The 26,782-nt window shown below is 43.1% G+C and overlaps 1 protein-coding gene across 1 annotated transcript in view; it reads right to left on the reverse strand.

Annotated features, from left to right (window-relative positions):
* The window catches only part of TMEM184A (transmembrane protein 184A), a 33,486-nt gene extending 8,911 nt beyond the window's left edge, over positions 1 to 24,575 (reverse strand). Inside the window, exons 1-3 of the mRNA XM_018557109.1 lie at positions 24,495 to 24,575; positions 5,994 to 6,259; positions 449 to 614 (exon numbers count right to left, since the gene is read on the reverse strand). Of these exons, the coding sequence (XP_018412611.1) occupies positions 449 to 614; positions 5,994 to 6,248 (421 nt within the window). The 5' untranslated portion in view covers positions 6,249 to 6,259; positions 24,495 to 24,575. The remainder of the gene's footprint in view (positions 1 to 448; positions 615 to 5,993; positions 6,260 to 24,494) is intronic.
* Between the last annotated feature and the right edge of the window lie 2,207 nt (positions 24,576 to 26,782).

Here is a 26,782-nt window from a genome sequence, read left to right on the forward strand (position 1 = left end):
TATATATATATGTGTGTTTATATCTATATCTATCTATATATAAAATGTACACATACATACATACACACACACATTGTGGTCCTGGTGTGGTTATACCAAGATTATGCTGCTCCAGCTGTGATCTCAGTACCGTTCTTTTTAGCTAACTGGGTTAGAAAGTTACTGCTGCACTGTCTCTTAACCCACAGTACTTTGGGAATCCTTTGTCCTATATTACAATTTTGTATATATACAGCATAATATAAAACAGATATACAGTAAATTATCAGTTATAAAAAAGGATAGAGGAATCAATATAGTTTTATTTTATATCATCTGCACCTTTGTAAAAACATTACTGGTAACAGCCATCATGGCTGAGATCTGCAGCTGCTCAGCCTGCTTTATTGTCTTGGCGAGTCAGGCTGTAGCTGCTTAATGCAGCTAGCATGACATACAATTCCCTCACCTTCATAGCAATCCCTCACTGAGTCAAAGTACACATAGTACTGGTCATTGCCGATGAGTAAGAGGCTCAGCCAGGAGTCAAAGGAGTAGATGGGCACAATGAACAAGATCCGAATGATGTAGCGTTGCTCATTTGGGATAGTGTAATTTCTGAGGTGAATGTAGATCTGTAAGGAGAAAAAAAAAAGTATTAGCAGTAGAATAAAATTCACTTAAAGCATATTTTAACTTTTGCAGACAAATTTGAGAAACCCCTTTTAAATTTTTGTTATGTGTTCCCATTCACACAGCATGCCAAAAAATAAATGATAATAACAACAACGACAACAATAATAAAAGATTTTGTCCCTTTTAGCTTTTTCTTTGGAGTAGGATTATACATAGGACCCTACAGGCACTTCTTGTCGTTATGATAGATGACTTTAAGCTGATAAAGGACTGACTGAGGGACAGTTGTTTTGAAAGTTCATTAACGTACAATGTAGGGAATTTATCAAAACTGGAGCAGACAAAATCTGGAGCAGTTGCCTGCGGCGACCAATCAGCTGCTCTCTTCAGTTTGTTTAGTTAAGATTTAAAAATGAAAAGAGAGAAGCCGATTGGTTGCCGTGCATAGCTGCTCCAGATTTTGATGAATCCCCCTCAATGTTGTCAGGTCTTTAACCCTTTGTTAGGACAGACAGTCCTGCTCATCTATCTTACAAGTGATAATGAAATCTGCAAGCACAGTAAGGACAGGGTTAATTATCAGGGGAAAAAACTCCCTCTAACCCGTCAGACAGTGAGAACTAAGCAGGATTTTTCAGTCCTGGAGTTTGCAGAAACACCACGGAAATAAGGTAAGCTGCAATTTTCAATTCTTTTTAAAGGAAAACTATGGGGCGACGTTTTTTTTATCCATAATTATCTTTTGGGTCACGGAAGGATATAAACCATGGGCAACTGCTTCAGTTTCTATCTCTAGTTTGTTCGGTTAAGAGTTGAAAATGAAAGAGATGCTGATTGGTTGTCGTGCACAGCTGCTCCAGATTTTGTCTGCTCCAGTTTTGATAAATTCCCCTTAATATATAGCGAGCTATTGCCCGCTATGTGCTGAGAGCGCTGCAGCTAGGATGGATCCCAATAATACTGTCGATATTCACCCCGCTGGCTGATTGACAGTTGGCTAGTTCACAGAATAGACCTAAGAAGGCTGATAACATGGTCTCAGTTTAGTTCACAGTAAGTTAGAAGGAAACTGGATTTCTGGCAATATCAACAGGTATTTTTCTGCACTTGCAGAAAATGTACTTGGCCTTGAAAAAGAAAAAAAACGAATGCAGCCACCACATCTAAGGACTGGTTAAGCTGGCTATACACTGCTCAACTTTCAGCTGATTCCAGGGGCCATCCCTATAATGAGACAGACTGAGGCTCTTGCCTCAGGTGGCATCTTTTTGGGTCACATGGTGGGGTGGTAGGCAGAGTGGCATGTTTGTTGTATACTGGCCGTTTGCAGTGTGCCTGCCGCCCCATTTCTGGCCAGAGTGTCCGAGGTTGCTGCGAGACAGGCGGAGAGATGTGTAAGGTGACATCACTGTTTGCCATGAGCTCAGCGTTACACCATCCAACCGCCTCCGGCAGCAAAAAGGCTAGGGATGCCCCTGTGTGGATTGCCCAGTTGGTACCATCCCACTCAATAAAAGTCAATTAAAAAATGTACCCTGGTGGAAAATTGCCAGTCGAACAGTGACTGCATCAAAAGCAGATGCAGTCACTGTTCAGATAGTAAACGGCTGCAGGGACCCACCAACTGTTGAATACAATAGCCGCCAGGGAAGATTCCTTCATTCACCCTTTTTAGTGTGGATGGGAGAATCGATTGATCTACCGGAATCTCTAGAAAGAAATCGAATTCTACATGCACACTGGGCTATTATGTATTATGTACCTATGGATTCTTGTGCCAGTAAACCCAGGAGGGTCGGTATAGATGCGGCCGCTGTGCCCGTTTAATTAAATGACCGGCTGATAGTGGTCGCATGTGTTCATGGCTGTCCGCATGTAATCATAGTTTTAACCCTTTATCACTCTATCCAACCTGCGGCAAGCATCTCTCCCAATCTGCAGGCAATTGTTCCATGTAGGATTACATTTGGACAGCCACTGACAGATGCAGCTGCTGCATCCAAAGTGAATGACAGGATGACTGCGGCCCCATGTGTCAGTGGCCATCTGCAGGTGATCTTACATGGAACAATTACCTGCGGATTGGAAGAGATGCTCATCTGTGGACGCAAACTGCCTGCATCCAAGGACAATAATCTATCCTAAACGGAAGGTAATCGTATCATGTGCGGTCACATGCGGACAGCCACTGACAGATGTAGTCGCTGTTAGCCCGTCATTTACTTAAACAGGTACAGCGACCGCATAGCTACAGACACACCTAGGATCCCAATAATCTGTAGGTTCTTAACGCAGATTTTTGCAGCCTAAAGCTCCATGTGAATTGGGCCTTAAAGCAGAACTCTAGGGAAAATGTTTCTCAACCCTTGCAGTAAGGCTACCCCTGCACTGCAAGGGTTAACTGCTACTTTTGGTCTAGGGAGAAAAATAACATTAACAAGTTAAAGGAGAACTATGAGATGAGTGATTTCCACTCACCTCATAGTTCTAGCCGACCTGTGACAATGAGACTGTCACAGGTCGGCTCAGTAGATAGGGAAGTGAGCAAACATACCGGGTTCCCTCACCTCTCGATCCTGTCACGGCTCTCTGCCGTGACAGGGGGAGGGGCAGGATTCCCCCCTTCCCGCTCCGATCTGCCAGCGCTGACTGGCGGAACGGACGGGGGAGGGGCGGGTACAGCTGGCTCTGCCTCTAGATAGGCAGAGCCAGCTGTCACTCACACAGCTGGGCGGATCTCGTCATCTACGTCGGGATCCGCTCCGGCTGCGGCGTCTCAGTATACCGCGAGCCGTAGCTCGCGGTATACTGAGCTTAGGGTGACGGGAGGACGCTAGTTTGTGTCCTCCCGTTACCCTAAGGAGAACTATGGAGAAAAACACTGACCCCATAGTTCTCCTTTAATAAGTTATACTCGCCTGATCCGGCCGGCTGGGACAGCACTCCCTCCAGCCTGTCTTACCCTATGCTGCAGTAATAGTATGCCCCTGTGTCCTCACGTCCTATTCACTGTGTATAGAATGTGAGGATTTATGGGGCCGTAGACTGCTCCAGCGGAGGGGGAGAGAGTCCCTGTAACCAGTCTTAGTACAAGCCAGCTCGCCGGATCGGATGAGCATCTTTTTTTTTATTTTCCTACACCAAAATGAGCAGTTAATCCTTGCAGTGCGGGAATAGCCCCCACTGCAAGGATTAATAATAATAATAAAAAATATAACAATATTATCAACAACAATAAAATATAACATAATATATAATAATATAATAATAATAATGATTTTGCTTGCGAGTTCTTCTTCGAGAAGTATGACCAGCTACATTTTTGGTCTTAAACAGTGCAATAATTACTCACTTAGCTGGCACAACCCAGTGAAAGAGGTGTGTTGGAAGTGGCCCCAATCTCTTATCAGCAGTTTTCAACAGACAATGGCCAATCAATAGGTGAGCACACACTGCTAACAGGAAGAAAAGGCAACTGGAAACACTGGGCTGTCAGTACACGCAGGGCAAGGGTCACTTCCCTGATCAAACATGCGAGCAGCCAGTGGCAGATGGAGATATCACTGTAGGTATGACAACACTCCTGAGAAATCAGCAATAAAAGCATGTGATCTCAACAGTTCTGCCCTATTACCCCTGTACTGCTGATGATTAAATGGTTAGACCATTACCGGGCTCATAAGTGACTTAACGTGATTGATATTTAACATCCGGACAGCTATGACTCAATACCTCGTGCTACAATCAACCATTATCTCAGAGGCTTTATTTTTCCCACACTGTAGCATCATGGAAAGGAACATGTGACTAGATAATAATAGCAAGATAACGAAAGGAAGAATTAAATGGCACTAGATAGTTTCATGGTGCACAGTTGCCAATAATTTCAAATAATTTCCAGGGACAATTTGCTTCTGAGCCATGGAAATGCTCAATCTGCTCGGCTACAAGATTGTGGATTGTCATTATTACTGTTATGTTTTAACAGATTCAAAGACAACAATTCCCTTATAAGGAACTTCTAAAACAAGAGTTTTTGATTCTAAAATCACACGGTGTAACAATAATATAATATTTATAAACCTTCTGCGCAGCCATATGCTGGATGAATCTCGTTCGAATGGCATTCCCACCACTAGATGGAGAAAAGGAGTGTAGGGAATTCCTCTCCTCCTCAACTCTATCTAGTGGCGGAAGTGGCATGTGAATGGCATTGGCCCAGTGGTACAGTTGGACAAAATATTTATAAATAGACCCCTTAGCATGTTAAATTATTAAAAGTAATTTACTTATATCAAACCATGTGCAGATATGGGGTATACATAATGACATAAATTCCAGTGGAATACAAGTCATTAAAACCAATAAATCTAAACCAACAATTTGATAATTTGTGAATGTAAAAAAGTTCTGTACTGTGCTGGGGCAAGATACACGTCGGGTGCGCCTACGTACGAAAAAGACAATTGCGCTTCACATGTTTGGTATCGCCACACACGCCAGAATGAGAGCAAGAATTCTAGGGCCAATATTTACATGCATCTCTAAACTGATGACCAGTAGGGGCTTTTAAAGCGTTGTCTATGGACTTTTTAGGGTACTGAATTCTGTTGCAGTTTCATGGACACACACAATTTTAACCTGGGCATGTTGGGTATCTATTCACTCGTTGTAACCTCATCTTTTATATTTAAAAAAAAGAAAAAAAGGTAAAGGTTCTATATTGAGTTTTGGGGCACTAAATGTAACTAAAATGCATTTTTCACTAAATTTTGGGGTTCGATAATAAATTGCGCTAATGTCGTGCAACATAAAAATTTGCAACGGCCACCATTTTATTCTATAGAGTCTTGGCTTTCAGAAAATATATAATGTTTGGGGGTTTTAAGTAATTTTCAGGCCTACACTGTGGATTATTACATTTGAACAAGAAATTAAAAAAAGGCCTTTGTCCTTAAGGGGTTAAACTTTCATTATTTTATTTTTATTATTATGAGGGGCAGATTTGATTGAACTACTATTTTGTTTCTTATTTAAATGTTTTAGTTTCCTGGTTCTCTAGCTGTCTAGTTGTCCAATGGCTCCTCTGCCCTTAGTACCCTCCCACAGGACACGGAAGTTCAGGGAAAGCTGAGTATCTTCTAGGTCCCTGCGGAGGAGACGACTGAACACAGGTAAGTGAGGGGGGGATGGGGGTTACAGAAAGGATGGATTACGGTAAAAAAAAAAAAAAAAAGGTCTAGTTTTTAGTGATACTTTAACATGGACCAAATAAGAAAAGTTCATAGTTGCATATACTTTAAAGATGATGCTCCTGTCTGCAGAGTTTTATACGTCTTCTAGATTCATCATTAATTAGCATTTAAATGACCTCTTACCTGGTGGCAGGTCAGCAGCAGAGCCGTCCACACAAACAGCCCGGAGATGCCCTGTGCGGCCGCTGTCGTTAGGAATAACTGATCTCCATCGATAGTGTTATTGGCAGCTGTCCGAAGCTGAGCACCAGTCTCGCTGTCCATACTAAATATATCCACCACTCTGCCAGACGTAGTTTGACCTGTCGTGGGATCCAGGGTAAAAATGGACTCATTAGGCTCCATGGTGGAGAACTGTTCAGCCGTAGTGTTATTCATCTGTGCAGAGCCTGTCAGGGAGCAAAGGTAATGTCAGGTTTCAGCAGGCACTCGGGACAGTAGCTGGAGAGGATTATACGCATGCAATAATCATCTCACACATAGGGAGGAGTTATTGGAAGCACAAGGTTAATAGGATATTCAGTAATGCAACCTACTCGGTGTCGTTAATATATAGCCCTATCAGCGCCACCCCACTCCATATAGACTAAAATACATGAACCAAAATAATAAATAGCTAAAAAAAAGGATCTGTGTCCCAGATAAAATGCAGATGACTGTATTAAATAGCAATTACAGTGCTAAAATAAATGAACTGGTGAAAGAGTAGATTTATTAATGGTAAATGCCTACTTTGAGTGTTGGGCCTGTGTGACCGAATGACCCTGACAGCTATATCGGCACAAAAATGTTTACCAGTAGGGCCACCCTTGCTGGGAAAGGTTCTGGAGTGACCCTCATAAAAAGGGATAGAAACATCAAAGAGTGATGGCAGAGAAAGACCAAGTGGTCCATCCAGGCTGCTCCTTTTTTTATTTTTTTTAACCTTTTAGCATATATCTTGGTTTGTCCCAAGCATGTCTTAAAAAGGAGAACTATGGGTTCAGGACTTTTCCCCATAGTTCTCCTTAGGGTAACGGGAGGACACAAAATAGCGTCCTCCCGCCACCCTAGGCTCAGTATACCGCGAGCTACAGCTTGCGGTATACTGAGACGTCGCAGCCGGAGCAGATCCTGACATCGATGTCGAGATCCGCCCAGCTGCGTGAGTAACAGCTGGCTCTGCCCCTCCAGCCCCTCCCCTGTCACGGCAGAGAGCCGTGACAGGATCGAGAGGTGAGCGAACGCCGGTATGTGTTCACTCACCTCCCGATCTACTGAGCCGACCTGTGACAGTCTCATTGTCACAGGTCGGCTAGAACTATGAGGTGAGTGAAAAGCACTCACCTCATAGTTCTCCTTTAAGTTCACTTACCGCTGACGGACTCACTACCTCTGCTGGAAGTCTGTCCAAAGCATCAAATATGTTAAATAATATTTTCTAAGGTTAGTTTTGAACTTTCTTCCCTCTAGTTTGAGGTCATGTCCTCATATTCTTGAAAATACTGATCTCCTAAACCTTATTCACACCCTTCATGTATTTTAAAGGTTTCAATCATGTTCCCCCCTTCAAGACTGTACATATCAGGTTCCTGCAGGCTCACCTGGTGTTTCATTCCTCAAACATTTCACTATTTGTGTTGCCCCTCTCTGGACTCGTTCTATTTAATCAATACAGTAAACTCCCCGTTATCCGGCATCCACGGGGATTGATAGATTCTGGATAAATGTAGTTTCTGGTTGCTTGAGAGCTACTATTAAAATAGGTCTAACTGATGCCATGCCCTATACTATACCATAACAAACTCTGTAATGACTTCATTTTGATATTGAAAAGCAGTAATCGAAAGCAAATTAAGAGAAATATACACACGATCATTTTCAGGATAATACATGCCGCCGATCAGCAAAACAGTGAGTACACAGTGGATTTTATTTTGGTTAGATGAGAGTTCTGGTTAGTTGAATACAGGATAACAGAGTTTACTGTATATTTTTGTAAAAGAAGTGTCTAGAATATTTAAGTTCTTGGTCAGGTATGGGGCCAACAACCCTATCCAAATAGAGTTCAAGGTTCTTTTTAGGCTTTACAGAGGTAGAGTAATTAGAACCAATATACAGCAACTACTTTCCTTACAATACAATATGGCAGAAGAGATGCCAATATTGGAGGGGTGACAATAAAATGACTGACAGTCATCTTGGTGTCACCCCCTCTAAAAAGTCGGGCACTTGGTCATGGACCGAGAGCTCAACAGTGTCAGGAGAGAGGAGGGGACCAGGCGGTATACCTCATCCCGCCGGGTGAAGGTCCCCTTCTCTCTCTGCCCGCGCCCATCACCAAGATGGCCGCCGGCAGGCATCTATTAGATGACGGCGCATGCGCGATGACGTCACGGCGTGGTGTCGCCCGTTCTCCACTCCGGGTGACACCTGGCCTCAGGGCGCCCCTGGGCAGGTTCATGACAATATGGGCTTAGATGAAGTGGGTTGAATGATGCTAGGTGTCATTCAACCTAGAAGACTGCATTTACGTCTACTGCACATGTCTACAGCAGAAAAAAATGTTTTTTGTTCATTTTTATCTTTTACAGTTCAACCAAAGCCAAAACTTTGGTTAGTTTTGAACAGAGTAAAAAGGCGGAGACCACCTGTCAGGTTTTTATTGCTGTATGTGTCTCCGTTAGAGAGATTCACCCTCTCTATTTGTCCTGGTGAAAGTCATCACTAAAAGTGAAAGAAAATCCCAAATTCTGGGTTATCATCAGAACAGGAATAGATGGGAAATCTTCCAATGGGGGCCCTGCTGGCCACCAGGAATTTATCTCTATTTCCTGTCGCGTCTATTGGACAGGGAGTGAGGAAAAGATCTCCCCAATTGGAGGCAGATGGCAAAAAAAAAAGGAGGACTGGTGTTTTAACCCTTCCTTACGCTTCAAAAACTACAAAAGACCTGGCTTCAGTTTAAATTCAATGGGCTTTTTATTTTTTTTCTTACTAGAGTTCTGCTTAATGATGTCTGTGTTTCCACCAGGTCACTTTTCCCACACTTCTTGTCCAGCTGTCCCCACACATTTTGGCTGGGGTTCCAGTTTAAACATTTGCTACTAGCTCTTTTTGCATTTAGGCTCTTAAACTGGCTAAAGAAACCACATGTGCAGTTGTATGGCGGTTTGAATTTCCTGCAGAATATTATTAATCTTTATGTAAATAGCATTAATGTATTCCACTGTTTATACAGCACTTCTGGCCTTTGGGAAATTATTAAAACCCATAATCATCTGCATAATATTTACTGTTCTTGTCTATAAGCATTTAAGCTTTCTAGCTGCTAGAAACCTCGGGGCACACATCCTAACAATGTCTCAATAATGACCATACTAATTCTGCAACCTGATCTCGGTTCATGTAACATGGAAGCTGACTGGTTCATGTGTGCAAGACATTAACAAGCTTATTTTCCAACCTTCATACATTAGCCACTGTAGTTTTATAAAAGAATTTGGCCTTTACATGCACACTGTGCATACAACATGACTAAGGTAGCTCAGAGGCCCCTTTTACCAGTACACTCATTAACTTCAAACCCCATCCCATGTTAACCAATCAATACGCCACACAACAGCTGGAGTTTAAATGGCCACAGCAGCCTTTTTATTATAAATAACATTTTAAATAACATTATAAATAACAACAACAACAAACCAATAACTATACTGTAAAACACCCATTTGGTTTCAAGGTCCTTGAAGGCAATATGACTCTAAACAGACCAGTATCTGCGGCCACCTTACTTGTACCTGAATGCCTCCAGCTGCCATACACCGCCTCGGGGACGTAACTAAATTGCCCGCAGACCCACATTGGTCCCTATTACCCGGTCATACCTTATGACCGTACGACAACCGAAGGACACCCACACCACGGATGGGTCCCCCGTCAAGATATGCAACCACTGATAAACTGCATCCAAGGATCCAAACCGCCAAGCCAAAGCTGTGACAAAACACGCAAAGACACCATCCTCCCCCCAAGTTCCTCTTCTGCTGCCGGACTCTCAACTAAACTTCCGGACCCCTCCTTCCTGACTACCTTCCTGAAGCCCCTCCTGGACCACCCCGTCATCCAATCCCGTAAGTGACCCTTCTATAACCCTTTTACCTTCTCTCTTAACCCTTTCCTATCTTCGTTCCCCTTCCCAGCCTGGTCATGCAGGCCTTCTGCTCATTCCTCTGCAATCCATAGCTCCAGGCCTTACTTTCAAGTGTACTTCCTGAAACAACTTCCACAGGAAAACACACGTTGTTAATGTAGTCTCTGTGCCTTCAATAGTCATATACCTGTAAAAGAATTCTAAAAATGAAGAGTTCTCTGTAGTCACTCCTCCTACAAATGTCATCCATTACTGGAGGGTGTTGGGGCATCACCTCTGTTACTGGAGGGTGTTGGGGCGTCACCTCTGTTACTGGAGGGAGTTGGGATGTCATCTATATTGCTGGAGGATGTTGGGACATCACCTGTTACTGGGGGGTGTTGGGGCATCACCTCTGTTACTGGAGAGTGTTGGGGCATCATCTATATTACTGGAGGATGTTGGGGCGTCATCTATATTACTGGAGGGTGTTGGAAAAGTCACTGCCAATGACCTCCAGTGATCTTAAAACTGAGCGGATGGAAAACATTATTCTAGCTGTGTGGTTTAGGAGATCAGCTACCTTGCGTATAAACAGCCCATTCAGATAATGAGATAAATGTATATCTAGAGATCCAAACAGCCCTGCCATTATAAACCACAGAAAGTATTTTCTTTAGGCTCCCATGACTTACATTAGTAGTAAACGCTTAAACTTTTTTCAATAATTAATCCAATTCAAACAATTAAACAGTGCCCGGCAAAGTATTTCTTTACATTTATGCCCAAACACTTACTGTCATCATGTTTCTGAACAGCTGGCTCCAACTCTCTCAGTTCCCCTTCCCTGAACTTCCTGTCCAGTACAAGATCACAAGGGACAGAGCAGTCTCCAGCAGCTTTCCATCTACTGGCTTGGAGAAGGGAGGAGTGGGCATCAGGAAGCAGGGAGTGTCTTGCCCTGCAGATTTTCCGGCTCCATGACACCCAGAGTAACCCCAGCCTCTTCCTGCTCCAACTGGTTGTCATTAACACGTCCCCTTGTAGTTCGCATGACTACAGGGGTGATGTAATGACACCAGCACTGCTGCCAGTGCACTTTACCAGTAGCAGGGTTAGGTTCTACCCTATCCAACCAGTAACGCCCACAGGAAGAAAAGTCAGATCCCTGCTACCTGCCCCTATTATGCATAGAGTAGCCACATAACCTCAAAATGTGGGCAAAACTAGAGATATTTATAGGGCTCAAGATCAACTTCCAAGAATGGCACATGGATCTGAACTGTTGTATAGCTGGAGATCTTCAAACCTCTTCATCCTCAGACCCCTATTATTTCAGCCACTGATTTCAAATCATTACCATCAAGCTGGAAATATAGTGAACAATATAAAGCTGTGTATGTGTGTGTGGGGGGGGGGGGGGGGTCTTGTCACCACTTCACCTTAATTTTGGAGTACATCATTGAGGCAGAGACCATAAACCTCAAGTCCAATTACAATGTAAATGCTCAAAAAATGTTGGGCACTAAATGATGTCAGATGCTGTTGTCTTATGGTATAGAAACATGCGTTGTGTGTTGGGGTTGTGGGGTGGGGGGGGGGGGGTGTAGAACTGGAATGTAACCCTTACTGTTCCTGTTTCCCCAGCGGTTAGATTATTGAGGTCAGTTTGAACTTCACAAAATTGGTTATTGGAACATTGTTTTTCATCTGTATGCTTTCATAGTATTTGAGGTTGAATAAAGACATAAGTCCATCAAGTCCAACCTGTTGTGTGTGTGTGCGCGCGCGCGCGCGTGCGTGTGTATGTGCATAGGTCCATGAGTGTTCTCATTCTTAAGAGTACCTGTACCCTTGTACATTACGGTCTCTCAGGAAGTCGTCCAAAAGCCTCTTGAATGATTCCAGATTAATTGCGGAAATTACCGCTTGAGGCAGTGAGTTCCAGACCCTAACCGCGCGAACTGAGAAGAACCCCCTTCGCCCCTTGTGTTCGAATTTTTTTTCTACCAGTTTTAGGTGGTGTCCTCTAGTCTTTGTTACGGAATTAATCTCAAAGAGTTTGTTGCTATGACTATGGAACATTTTGTACATGAAAATCATGTCCCCCCTTAATCTCCTTACTTCCAACGTATACATGTTTAAATTTACTAGCCATGTCTCATAGCTCTGGTCCTCCATCCCCTTTATGAGTTTGGTCGCCCTCCGCTGGACTTTCTCCAGTTCAAGGACATCCTTTCTGTGGACCGGTGCCCAAAACTGCACCGCATACTCCAGGTATTACATTCTTTGTAGTTAACGAACGACAATGCCGTTGCCTCCATCTTATAATTTATAAATACCACTCGCTTATCATTTATGTGATGCTTTACAGTTTTATTAAGCCATACAGGTTTTGTTTGTGATCTTTTACTTTTATTACCCAACGGTATGCATTTGGCAATGGCAATATGTAAGGTGTTTTTAAAACATTCACACTTTTGGGGAATACATTTTCCCACTTGATGTCCCCCACTAGGTGGCTCAGTTTATCAAAGTTAGCCCTTCTGAAATCAAGGGTTCTTGTCCTACCAGCCTGCTTCCCTTTCCTGTATCCAATATAGAAAGTAATCACATTGTGATCACTATTTCCCAGTGTCTCCCCAATAACAATATCCTCAATTAACTCCGCTTTATTAGTAATGATTAAATCTAGGATGGCATTTTTCCTAGTTGGGACCTCCACCATCTGGTCCATGAAATTGTCACGCAACATGTTCAGAAAGTGGCCCGCCTTTGTTGAACTTGAGGTTCCATTTGCCCAATTTATGTCCGGGTAATTGAAGTCGCCCATCACGACTACATTATATTCCCACTATATCGAAGTCCCCTTCGAGTGCTTGCACTCAGTTTTTAAATTAAAACGTTGTATCTAAATGTATGCTACCAAAATAAAATGATACTTTCATTAGGAAAGAAGTATACTTTTTTTGCATTAACACAAAGCAGTTAACCGATTGTAAGCAGGTCACAAACGTATGAAGGATCACAAACGTATAAGGAAGCAGCTCCGGTCATGAAGTAGTAAAACAGGAAACTATGCACATTCTTATGTTACAGTTATGTAACAGAAGAGAACATGAGGGTTTGTTTCATAAACATAACGGTAAAGCAAAAATATTGTGAAAAATATGTGCGGCACATATTTTTCTAAATATTTTTGGCCTAAACACTATTTTAGATTTAGTGCTTGCTTCTTATATAGTTGGAGGGTGTGAAGTCTATTTATAAGGTAAGCAAAAATGTATACTTTACTGTGTATTCCGCCTGAACAGTCTTTCTTAAACAGAGTTCTATGGCACCCTGGGATTCTTTCAATGGTTGCTACAGGTTCCTTGAGCAATGAGCAATTATTGCCTACTGATACCATTGTTATACTGATATATTTTTAGATATTTGGCTGCCAGTGTTTGGGGCCCTTCCCCCACCCGACCACCAATGTAAGGGGTTATTCCCCCCATTGACCACCCATGTAAGGGGTTATTCCCCTCCACTGACCAACCATGTAAGGGGTTATTGCCTCCCACTGACCACCCATGTAAGGGGTTATTGCCTCCCACTGACCACCCATGTAAGGGGTTATTCCCACCCACTGATCACTCATGTAAGGGGTTATTCCCCCACTGATCACCCATGTAAGGGGTTAGTCCCCCACTGATCACCAACGTAAGGGGTTATTCCCCCGCTGATCACCCATATAAAGGGGTTATTCCCCCGCTGATCACCCATATAAGGGGTTATTCCCCCACTGATCACTCATGTAAGGGGTTATTCCCCCACTGATCACCAACGTAAGGGGTTATTCCCCCACTGACCACCCATGTAAGGGGTTATTCCCCCACTGACCACCCATGTAAGGGGTTATTCCACCACTGACCACCCATGTAAGGGGTTATTCCCCCGCTGATCACCCATGTAAGGGGTGATTCCCCCACTGAGGGAAGGAGGAGGGAGAGAGGGGGAGGAGCGGGGAGAGAGAGAGATTAGTTACATGCAAGAGGATAGGTGAACCCTCCTACTCCTAGCCTGGGTTTGACTCTACAGAGGCTCATTTCATAACAGATTGCTGTCCGGAGCGCAGCATTAAAGGTTATCTAAATCCAAAAACAAAAATGGCCGCTATCCTTTCCTACCCTGTACATAAACATGAAAACCAAGCATTTTAAGTCAATCTAAACCACAAACATTGCTCTAAACTAGTCTCATCAGTCCACTATGTAACGGCGATTAAAGATTTCACTTCCTTCCTTTTATTTTCACCTGGTAACCCTGTGAATTGCACACTTCATGTCTACATTCGTATTTCAATTGTATCCATGGGGTGATCCAAGGATGTCACCCAGACTGAACTTCAACTGCCTTTGTTCATCTCCATTATACTGTGGCTTGATGGGACTAATAGTTCACCCAAGAGAGGCAACATTGTTTTGTCACAGGAAGTGACAAGGACACCGCATTTCTGAGATTAACAGTTATTGTCTGTACTTGCTGAAAATGAATGCAGCCACCACATCTAGGGAATCGTACACTGCAATATATTACTGTCTTGTTTTGGGATTTAAAGGGTCAGAGCAGAAAAAACAATCAAAATGGCTAGAAGTGAAGTTGTATTTTACCCGTCCTTGTTACAAAAATCTAATATTTTATTATTAATATGATTATAAAAGTCAGTGGGCGATCTTGCACACTGCACTAGTAAACACACAGTTCACATGCTGTACTTAAAGGCTCAGTCTGGATTTCCCTTAACGATTTAGCACTGGCCTAAAGTGAAGGTAATCTGTAGCTGCTAAATATAATCTTCATTGGCCAAAATATATTGACATCTAATATTCTTCTGTTGTGGAAGTACAAAATCATTTTCTGGCAGGTCACCCATGGGAGAATGCCAGGAATCCAACACACTGCTACATCATTGTCATGAGCTGATAAGTGGATTTAAAAAGTGTGTTTAAAAATGTCTCACTGGTCTAACAGGTTTGCAGCGATATCTATCACAAGTCAGCAGCCCTATGGTAAACAGCACACAGGGTATTATACTCTATATAGATGATGTGCTCTAAAGGAAACCCTTCTCTTTTGTGTCACAGGAGTACATTTACGGTGATAGGCATGCTAGAATATGTAAATGTGCTATCCAGTGCCGGATTAAAGGGCAACATCTGCCCTAAGCACAGCCCAACAATGGTGCCCACCTTGGTCTCTCCATTTCGTAACTGAAAAGACATTAAGACTTAATAAGCGCCAAAAAGGAAAATAACGGTTTGAACATTTATGAACCTTCTTCAATACAAATTAGTAAACTAAACGTGAGATTGTAGTCCATCACAGGAGCGAGCTTGGAGTTGTGGCTACTTTACAACACACACAGGGACCATGGTGAACAAAAGTAGCCACCCTCCAGAAGGAAGGACAGTGTCAGCACCAATTCAGAGAGGATTTGAGGATCTACAACCGAGTGATACACAAATAGGATACATTTTTGTTAATAGTTATGGTACTTGAATGCATTTTTAAGATTTAACTCCTGAGTTTAGTGTCACTTTAAAGGATAAGTGATCTTTATTTTAAAGTGCCTTATACTGTACAAGGTCCCTTTTTATTTTCGGCTGCCTGGTTCTTTAACATATGTTGTTCAGACAATACCTGTAAGTAAGGTGTTAGCTGTTGGCAGGAAGGTTTCTATTAATATTTAACCAGTGTCCACAGACTGCCCTAGTATTAACACCTCAAAGTCTCCCACAGACAATTCAATGAAAATAAATGTGTGATTGAAAATGATGTAGCATGAAGAATGACAAGCCTTTGTGATGACGTTGCTGTAATGCACAAGCACAATAGATAAAAGCCAGTTAAAGTAAAAAGTTTAGTTAAAGTGTAACCATTTCCAGGGAGTGCTTGGGTTTCCCTAAGCAACCAGGCTCCCCTTGCTGGGTCAGTGATAGCAACAGGAATGGACGTGGAAATGGCTGACATCTGCTTATTGCTATCCAGGTTCATGTGCAGGGCTTGAAACAGCCAGTCAGTCAAACATTTCACCAGTCAGCATGACCGGACTATAGCCTTGCAATTTATGTTAACATTTTTTGGGGACAGATAGAGCTTTCTTTTGGAGGTATATAATCACCACTGGGTGGGGTGTTATTTTTTTTTCTATATAATGAAAAAAGTACCATAAATGTTAAAAAAAAACAAAGTTTCCCTATGTTATGTTATAAAATATTTATTCTTACTAGGGCTGGTAATGATTAAAATTTTTGTGTTCGATTACTCAAAAAATGTTTTAATCGATTAATTTCGATTAATTATAAGCCATTATTATACAGCCAAGGGAACTGTATAACTGGAAGACAAAAAGAAAGAGAAGGGCGCCCACCCTAGTGCAGATGGTTCTTTATTGTTTAAAAATAGCAAAATAGAGTGCAAAGGTATTCACAATGGTAGATTGATTAGAAGCATAAATGAGTAGTTCAAGGATACATCAGTTTACAAACTTCAATCAGCACGCAAAGCAGCCTATTAATGTCATTCTAGTGTGGGGTAAATATTGACCTTTTAATGTTCCATTTGAAGCATAGCATTTACTCAGGTATTGTAAATGTTGCCCATGGTGCTTCATCTTTCAGCTTTGCCTGTGTGTAACATACGCCTTTGTCAGGGGGGTAGAAAAAACCTCTCCATCAGCTAGTTTGAAGAAACTTTTCTCTGTAGCAGAGCTCCTGGCATTAATCCTATTTGACTCCCAAGGCTGGTTAAATAGCGGGTCCCCCCATGGGGTGCTGTGGTTCCTCCTGATGAACCCTAGGCATTGCAGGGCACAATAGTGATGTAGGGTTTAGATGGAGAAGCCACAGCGACCAGCAGGGACATGCTTTTCTACACACCTAGAAACACAGGGTAGTATCAGTGCTCTGAACTTTGCAATAGATCGATTGTCCTGCAAACGGGCAGATGAACCGGGAAATATGAAATGGTTTTATATACAGGTTACCGTTTTTGGACTTTATTCTAACCACCTACACGGTTGCTTTAAAGTGGATGCATTGCCTTTTTATTTTAATTTTTTTAGAATAACCTCATCAATGTGTACCAATGTTTTAAAAATAATTCTATGTGCAGTATAAAAGTTAACAGCATTAACTTTTTCAGAAATGTGATATACAGTAGCTCTTCTATTGGATCGGACTACACAGGCCAGCCTTCACTCCCCATGTGTATCAATCAGCCTTGGCTGCCCATGACCCCGGTTTCCTTCCTTGAACCACTTTTGGTAGGTCCTGACCACTGCAGACTGGGAACATCCCACAAGAGCTGCAGTTTTGGAGTTGTTCTGATGCAGAAGTCTAGCCATTACAATTTGGCCCTTGTCAAAGTCGCTCAAATTCTTACACTTGCCCATTTATTCTGCTTCCAACACATCAGGGTTTTCAGGGACAAAATGTTCACTTGTTTACAATGGGATATCTGTGCTCCCCCTTATAGCTCCGTCCCCAGCGATTCTACCTAGGACTGGAGTCTTTGCCATTTTGATTGGCAGGCCTTGGGCGATGAATGCACACAAGTGTGACTTTGTCTCAGTCATTGTTTAGTGAGCTATGCATGCATCACTGTCCATGTGAAATGTGCAAACAATCAATTTTTAGCAGACAGGGGAAGAGAATTTAAGGCAAAAGAGACATACAGCATCTCATCTGCCATAAATCCTTTAATAATCACATGACATATTAGTGTCAAAATCCAGCCTTGGACAAAGCCAGTGACTGCATCTGAAGTCAAAGGAATTGTTGCTCTCCAGTAATGGGTATACAATTCAAAAAGAAAAGTTGTACAAACATTTGATGAGCATTCAATGAATATGTTTAAACAGCAAAGTTCTCTTACAAGCACCCAACACCTTGTAGGTGGATTCAAGTGAAGTGCCAGCTTGTTCACAGTCCATGTCTCATGTACTAAACTGTAAAGATAAGCTTCATTAATGTTTGAAAAACAGTTCCTTTAAAGTTGGCCTTTTAAATAATTGAATGCCCTCCGTCTGTAACTCCTCAGCTATCATTTTCGACAGAGCCGATGAGGAGGACAGCTGCTTCTATTGTTCAGTGTCACTTTTTCAATGTATGTAATGTGCATGCCCATTCAGAATCTTACGATGTACAGTGTTATAATCCTTCTCAGAATTCTACTTCCTTTTGAAGAGAGAACAATAGGGCAGCACAAAGCAACAATGATGTTCACAGTGCAGTCACCTATAGTAACTGGAAAACATCTTTGCTAAATTGGACCTAAACCCAAAAAGTGCAGAATTGCCATGTTCTAGGGAACATCTAACAATGTAAATTGTGCCTAAGCTGTACCCTGAAAAGTGTACATTTTGTATTTAATTCCTTTCCAAAAAGTAGCAGTGCACTTCCTGATATGTGAGGGTGCCTAGGCACTCCTGGTCCTACAGCCTCATAGCTGTGTATCTGCAAGGTGAGATCTAAGGCACTGCTGCCTGTAACTGCTAGTCTCAGGATATTGGGAGATGTCACTTCTGTGCTTCTCACCGTTCTCCTTGCTGGAGGCTCTGACTAGAGGAAGCAAAGCCCTGCCTCTACTAAGATGGGTGGCTCCAAACAGACGTAGTGCAGAACAAGGGATAGCAAGTCAGTAATAGGGACAAGATAACCTGCAGGGAGATGGCAAGCAATGTATGTCTTTTTTTGGTGTTAATGGATTGCAGAATGCAGTGGGGGGAATTTATCAAAGCATTTGCAACAGTTTTAGCCTCTTAGATCATTTTTGTTTATGTGCAAATCTGTCTTTCAACATGTGCCCCTGTTTTGACCTGAGCTTGCACTACTTTTCCAACTGTATGTGTTTTGCAGCTGTTTACATCAGAGCTTGCACTACTTTTTCAGTTGCATGTTTTTTGCACCTGTTTTCATCTGCACAAAGTTAAATAAATAAAAATTACAAATGCAAACAAATTTAAAAAAATAAAGTTTGTAAAAGAAAATTAAAAATAGAAAAAAACTTTTTTTTGGTGTGTCATTTTAAATAAAACATTTTTTTATTATATTATAATCTTCTGAACAACAGGAACAGACAACAAAACAAACGTGACCCTTCCCTATGCTATCCAAAATGAAAAAAATGTTTTTTCGGCTGGAGTTACACTTAAAAAATTTACATGTTCCGACTTAAATACAAATTCAACGCAAGTACAAACCTAAAGTCCCTATCTTGTATGTAACCCGGGGACTGCCTTTAGTGATCACGACGTAGGATAGAAAACATGTAACATTTGTTTAGACACCAGAAGTGATTAAAATCTCTGTTGCTGGAGATGCAAAAATATTTAACACATTATCCCTCTCTGTAACACATGCACATTTGTTATCCCTTTAAACACACTGCAGGTACAGAAAATACCTGTTGATCAACCAGAAATCCAGTTCCTAACTTCCTGTATGGGCTGACACATTTACTGATGAATACCCTATAGTATGCACACCGAACTGCCAAAAATTTGCAATGACCAAAGCATCTGAATGGGACACCCATGGCAGCGAATTAGATACCACCTTTAATCTTTTACCCTGCACAGGCATCATAAAATAAATCATCTGATTGGCTGCGATGAGCAACACAGAAAATCCTTCTAACACTGTGATAAGTGAAGCCTATTCCTGCTTACTGCTTCTGTTATTTTTCCACGTACAGCATATGACAATATTTGCAGCAGGTTTAGAACACATTTCCACATAAGCGCGTGACATGACTTGCCTCTGTCACCATTCAGAAGAAGGAGGGGAGTGAAAAATGTTTTTTTTAGTAAACTGCTCCAGTAAGCATGACCACAACGTACACAGATCTTTATGTGAAAAGTGAGTGAGGACTGTACACAGAGCGGTGTTTGGCTAACACGAGGCACAGATAGGATATGAAGGGCTGGATCATTCATCTGACACAAAGGGGCTGATTTACGAAGCCCAACACGCACACGCGCAGGCTGCGTGCGCGTTTTAACCCGCAAAAATGCATTTACAGTTTGCTGGTAGACATTGTTCTGAAAAGAAACATATAACTATGACACGTGCAGCTGAGTGAGAGTTCGCATAGGCTAAAAGTTGAAATAAAAGAAAAAAGAATTGCTAGGAGGCAGAGAATTTTGGCAGAAGAGACCGCGTGCATCTTCTGCCAATAAATTATTTCCCCTTGATCCTAGCAATTGTTTTTTTTTGATAGTTCTGTCTCCCCTCCCTTCCTATCCCTTCCATATGGATCTTGTCATGAATGGAGCTGGGGGTCAGGATCATGGAGCTGGGGGCCGAGATGATGTAGCTGAGGAGCTGGAATGACGGAGCTGGGGAGCCGGAATGAAGGAGCTGGGGAGCCGGAATGACGGAGCTGGGGAGCCGGAATGACGGAGCTGGGGAGCCGGAATGAAGGAGCTGGGGAGCCGGAATGAAGGAGCTGGGGAGCCGGAATGAAGGAGCTGGGGAGCCAGAATGAAGGAGCTGGGGAGCCGGAGTGAAGGAGCTGGGGAGCCGGAGTGACGGAGCTGGGGAGCCGGAGTGACGGAGCCGGAGTGACGGAGCTGGGGAGCCGGAATGATGAGACTCCTGTGTTCATGCGCAGGAATTACATCATCAGTGGCCACCCAATGGCCAAAGAGAGAAGACACTGGATCCAGAAGAACCAAAATGAAAGAGAAGATGCCAGTGGTTTTAGTTTTAGCTCCCGTTCACATCCAGGCATTTTGTCTCTCAAAGCTAAGAGCAACAAAACGCTCAAGACAAGGAAATGGCTGTTGCTGGAAAAAGTACAAGCTACTTTTTGGCAGATCACAGCATTTTTTGGTCCTATAGACTTCAATAGGAAACTTTGTGTGACAAAACGCACAAAAACACTCGAAATGCACGTTTCCTGGCCTTTTCCACTTTGGATTTGTAGGTATGTTTTTGAAGATGAACACCAGGGTAGTTACCTTACAAATAGAGTGTGATGGCTACCCAAGGACTCTATAAAATGTATGTTTACACCCATTCCACTACATAAAGAATAACCACAGCAGAAGCTTCTACCTGTCAGTCCCTCTCTAGTTGACATTCCATAAAGAGCAATACACTGGAAGAACAGACTGAGATATGTCCCCTGCCTATAAGGTAAACCCACCTGCTTCAAAACTTTATGAGCCACTACTTAGACCATGTACTGTACGCAGAGCAGGAAAGTCAGAAAAAAAGTCAGTAGTCCTTATCAGCATACTGTGCTTTTTCAGGGTCAGTGTCTAAAGTCTTAAAACAAGAAGGCCAGCAGGACATCCAGGGAACTTGCATTTGCAGATTAGCTAATCACTGTACCCCTCAGGATAGGTTTCCATTTCAGATACTCAGTTCTGTTAGCAACAGACTTTTCCAGCAGAGCAATTAAGATTAGTCCAGTAAATAAATGTTGGTTAGGTTGAACTCGATGGACATGTGTCTTTTTTCAACCTGACTAACTATGTAATTAAGATTAGTCCAGTAAATAAACGTGTTAAAAAGGTGTCTAGAGCTCAACTTGCTGGCTGGAAAAAGCAAATACCGTGTTTCCCCGAAAATAAGACAGTGATTTATTATTTTTTTCCACAGAAAAAGACACTAGGTCTTATTTTCGGGCGATGTCTTATGTACCTGGCTGCAGCTGTCCGCTCGTGCGTGTAGAATAACGAATACATGCTGAAAAACACTTTTGTTTTCTATGTGGCCCGTTTACATCACGATTCTGCGTTGAGGTGGGTTGCGTACAAATGCAGGCATGCTTCATCCTAATGCATTACAACTGACCGCACAGCATTTTTCCACGCAGACCATTTTGTGACACATTAGTAAAGTGAAAAAAAAAAAGTAAACTGCCCCTTACGTTGTAACAACACAAAGCACTGCCCTAAACAATGCACACCAGCAGATATGAATGAGCCCTCAATAAACCTGTATCAGTGTATACTTGACATACAGCTAATGGACGTGTGTATAAAGTTTATATAATAATGCACGCCATTTTCATAAAACACATTTGCATGTCATATAAACTCAAGATGACACACCCGCTGCCTTTTCCAGTTGTATAAACTCAGGATGCTTCCCAAACTACGCTATACAAAACACAAGCACACTTCAAAGCCTACCTGCTACAATAATGCAGAAGACTTAACATCAATAATATAATCCCAGACTGTACCGACCTCTCCCTACCTATTACTTTACAACCTGTTTCCTGGCCCTCTTGGGATTAACCTGTATAAAGAGGACTAGAAGTTACTTGCTGGCTGCTAAACCATTCATTACTAAGTAGAAGGCTGATATGCTTTGGTGTGATTCTATGTTAGGCACTGTAAAAGAATATGACCTTAAAGCCAGATTCCACACTCCACCCTGAGAATCAAATTTATGGTTTTATATTTACTTTTTTCAGATGTCTTCTGGCCAGTCACATGGCAAGTGTGGTCCTCTTCCTCCATGCCTCTCCCGGTAGGGAGCGTTCCTCAATGACGTAGAGAGCAGCGCTGATGGAGCAGCGCTGATGGCGTCAGCGTTGCTCTCTACATCATTACGCCGAGCACAAGGTGCCTTCCTCAGTTTTCTGGGTTGAAAGACTATGGGGGTCAATCAACTCAAATGACCAAGGATATCTAGTGGTGAATCAGAACTACTGCAGGGGACAGCGCCATAGAGGAGGTGAATTTGGTAAATTATGGTGGCCGTACACATAATGATTTGTGATCACTCTAGGTACAAACAATCAGAAACAAGTAAATTACTGATTAAAATAAATATTGTGGCAGCACAAAAGGGGAGGGAGGGTTTACTAAAACTGGAGCAGACACAATCTGGAGCCGCTTTGCATAGGAACTAATCAGCTTCTATTTTCAGCTTGTTCAATAGGCTTTGTAAATGAAAGCTAGACGCCGATTGGTTGCCATCCACAGCTGCTCCAGATTCCGTCTTTTACAGTCTTAGTAAATTTCCCTCTTTGTATTGTTCAATGCTTTACATCAATTGAAAATATCAATCAAACAGCTGATCATTTAGTCATAAATCTTAAAGACCCATTAAAAATTAACATTTCATGGATCTGTATTACAAACTTAGTTTGTTTCATTAGGAGTGAATGGAAAAATTCCACCACAACCGATTGACTTGACAGATTTTGAATTTGGCAACAGCTTACAAAATAGGTTTGTAGGAGAAGTATTACTAATAATAATAATTATTAAAAAATAATGAATTGGATCAGTTTAGTTGGATTGAAGGATTGGCTGAACACTCATATACGTATACATATGACCACCATTAGCTGATATGATGTGCCACCTGCACTCCATACGGGGCTGTAGACCTTTCTCTTTCAAAATAGCGGTGCTCGAAGTGATGACAAGGATGGCGCCGTGTGTCTTCACCATATGGATAAAAAGAATCACCAGCACTCACAGGATACACATCTCTTGTTCATTTTTATTGGACACGCATCACATGCATCGATCAAAACCAACATTTTGGGGCCATGTAGGGTCCCTTCCTCAGGACGACATAGTGACCGCTATGTCCAGCATTCATCCTGTGAGTGCTGCTGATTCCCTTCATCGATATTGTGACCACCATTCGCTGGCTTCCTCTAACACTGGCCTTACCTGGAGCCTGGCTTTGATGAGTACATTAGATTGTAAGCTCCTATGAGGCAGGAACTGATTGAGCAGTGCAAAGTGCTGCAGGAAACATACCTGCACAATAGCAACAGGTGAAATAAATAGGCCAGGTCTGGTAGTGCATCATCAGGACCACTCCCTGAACCGGGAAGAGACAGCCAGCTCCTGATGACCTCACAGAAGATCCGATGCGTGAAAGCAGAATGTGGCTCATAGCAGGACAATGCTGGATTTTGCTGGGAAGGCGAGTGTGTGTGAATTGTAGACCACCAAGCATTAGATAAGAGGGGATTTAAAAAATGTAATTGGTGCTGGGCGGGGGGGGGGTTGTAGTTGTTCTTTAAAAGTTCAATCAGCTTGACAATTCCTCATCTGTGGTCTCCTCTATTGGTGAGATCTCTGTTTTTGGGTTCCCAGCTCTGCACACCGACTATGGCCATTATAATGCCGCTCTTCAAGTATGATCTTTTATTTTATAAGGAATGCAAAAAGAAGAGCTAGAACATGCAAAGGTGAGCAGAACACCCAAAACGTCCAGCTGGACAGGAATAGAGTCAGGAACTATGGCATACAGATCTCACTGGTGCAACACCCAAGACATATAGGAAGGCAAAGCCTGACGCACCCCACCATGCTTCACCTATAACTTCAAGATCACTTTTGGGTGGACTGTTCCTTTAACATGAGCTTCTGCAGCCAGGAAGAGCAGTAACACAGGTAAGCAATAACAGAGCCCAACAAGTAAGCTGACTTTCCTCCCATCCGATCAGAACATATGAATCTGATCATAGACGTATTACTGTACCTGCTGTAGTCTGACAGATCCAGGGACTAGACTGGCACAGCGATCACCTACATTGGCACACACCTTCCTACAGATTATCTGAACGATTCCAGGGCGATCCAGGGGAGACAGTCAATAGATCTGGTCGATCTCTCCGGGGCTCTTCCTGTCTGCCCTGTAGCCGCCTCCTCCTCCTCCCTCCTATTGTGTATTACCGGCTCTGCAGGACTTCATCCCTGCCAAACCTGCCGGCCGCTGCGATCGCAGCTTACCTGTCAGTGAGGCCCCACCTACTGCAAGCAAAGCCCCTCCCCTCCCCACTGCTGGCACCTCCACCTGTCTTCCCAGTACATAGGAGAGCCCATACAGTGTGAATATATAGATAATGATGGTGATGACAGGGGATCAGACAGAGGTGTCATTCTGCTCAGCTCAATGCTAGATCAGTAATCAGAAGCTATACGTGTATATAAATCTATTAGATTTGAACTATTATCTTGCAGATCTGAGCGGTATCATTTCACATTTTTCATGGTAAGCATACAAAGTGATCCAACAAAGTCCTGGCTGTGGCTTCAAATTATTTCAGTCAGATACCGGGGAGATTCAATAGGGCATTTGTGATGCATTTCTGGCAGTGTGGATGTAGTCGGAAGCGATCTCCATGGAACTGGATATACAAGTGAAATGTGTTTAATAAAAATAAAAGAAGTTCTAATTTGGGACACTTTAACTATCTGTGGTTACAGGAGCACTATGGGCCAACCTTTTTTGCTCATACTTTTCTTAAGGATCACAGGAGGACATATACCCGGTATGCCCACAATTTTTGTGTTAAGATCTACTTTTCAAATGACGAGCTACATGAGATCTACCAATCAAAAAAAAACCTCCCTCGCTCTCTCTCCTGGCTGTCTCTCTTCGCTCTCCTGGCTGTCTCTCTTGCGCTTTCTCCCCTGGCTGTCTCTCCTCGCCCCCTCTCTCCCCTGGCTGTCGCTCCTCACGCTCTCTTCCCTGGCTGTCGCCCCTCGTGCTTTCTCCTCTGGCTGTCTCTCCCCTGGTTGTCTCTCCCCTGGCTGTCTCCTGGCTCACCTTGCTTATCCTCCTGACTGTCATTCCTCGTTTTCTCTCCTGGCTGTCTCTCCTTGCTGTCTCTCCTCGCGCTCTCTCCCCTGGCTGTCTCTCCTCTCGCTCTCTCCTCTGGCTGTCTCTCCTCGTGCTCTCTCCCCTGGCTGTCTCTCCCCTGGCTGTCGCTCCTCGCGCTCTCTTCACTGGCTGTCTCTCCCCTGGCTGCTTCCTGGCTCACCTTGCTGTATTTTGCAAACAGTGTAGTGGAACAGGCTGTGTAAAGTAATGTTGAATGATTTGATGTAATACATAGCACTTCAACCTCCAGTATCCACCAGAAAGGTGTCAGGGAGCTTGGCTCAGCAGACTCAGGCTAATAGGTAATCATGTGTGCACAGCTAAATAAATATACCAAAATGGAATAAAGGGGACACCATTCACACCCTTCGGGATCTACCAGCATTAGCTTTGAGAGCTACTGCTAGATCACGATCTACCTAATGGGCACCCCTGACATATACTATGTCCTCCTGTGACCCAAAACTCAGCATGTTGCCTGCTATATGCTGACAGCACAGAGCCACGCCGCAGCCGGGATGGATCCCGACAATATTGCAGGGATCCACTTCGCTGGCTGATTGACAGCTGCCACTTCCCCTCTAGAGGCAGAGGCAGCTGTGCCCGCCCCCTGCCCTGTCCGTTCCTCCAGTCAGACCTGGGATAACGGAGAGGGGAGGGGGTAATCCCTGTGGGGAGAGGTGACTGACAGTCACCGCTTCTGCAGGTAGAGGATCGGGAAGTGAGCAATCAGCGGTATGTGTTCGCTGACTTCCCAATCAATAGAGCTGACGTGTGACAGTTTCAGTGTCACAGGTCGGCTTGAATTATGGGGATGAGTGTATTTCACTCACCCCATAATTCTTCTTTAATGTTGGGACACATTCACTAAGACTAAGCTGATCAGGAAAGTGTAGGTGAATAAGACTTCTTCCACTCTGCAGTACATTGTGTGGCAGTTGTGTTGGACTTGTGAAAGATTCATATCCACTTTACTGACACGTGCACAAATCTGTCACACGTTGCACCATTTGTTGCTGTACCATGAGACAGATTTCTGATGAGTGCCTGCGACCAGAGGCATAACTAGAAACCTAAGGGCTCCCGAAGGAAGCAATGTTGGCACCTCGGTGGTTACCGGGCCCTCTTCTTCCTGCCCGGTCCCCCCCCCCCCCCCATGCCAC

This window comes from Nanorana parkeri, unplaced genomic scaffold, assembly GCF_000935625.1.
Source record: "Nanorana parkeri isolate BGI_ZX_2015 unplaced genomic scaffold, ASM93562v1 scaffold268, whole genome shotgun sequence".
NCBI classification, from domain to species: Eukaryota; Metazoa; Chordata; class Amphibia; order Anura; family Dicroglossidae; genus Nanorana; species Nanorana parkeri.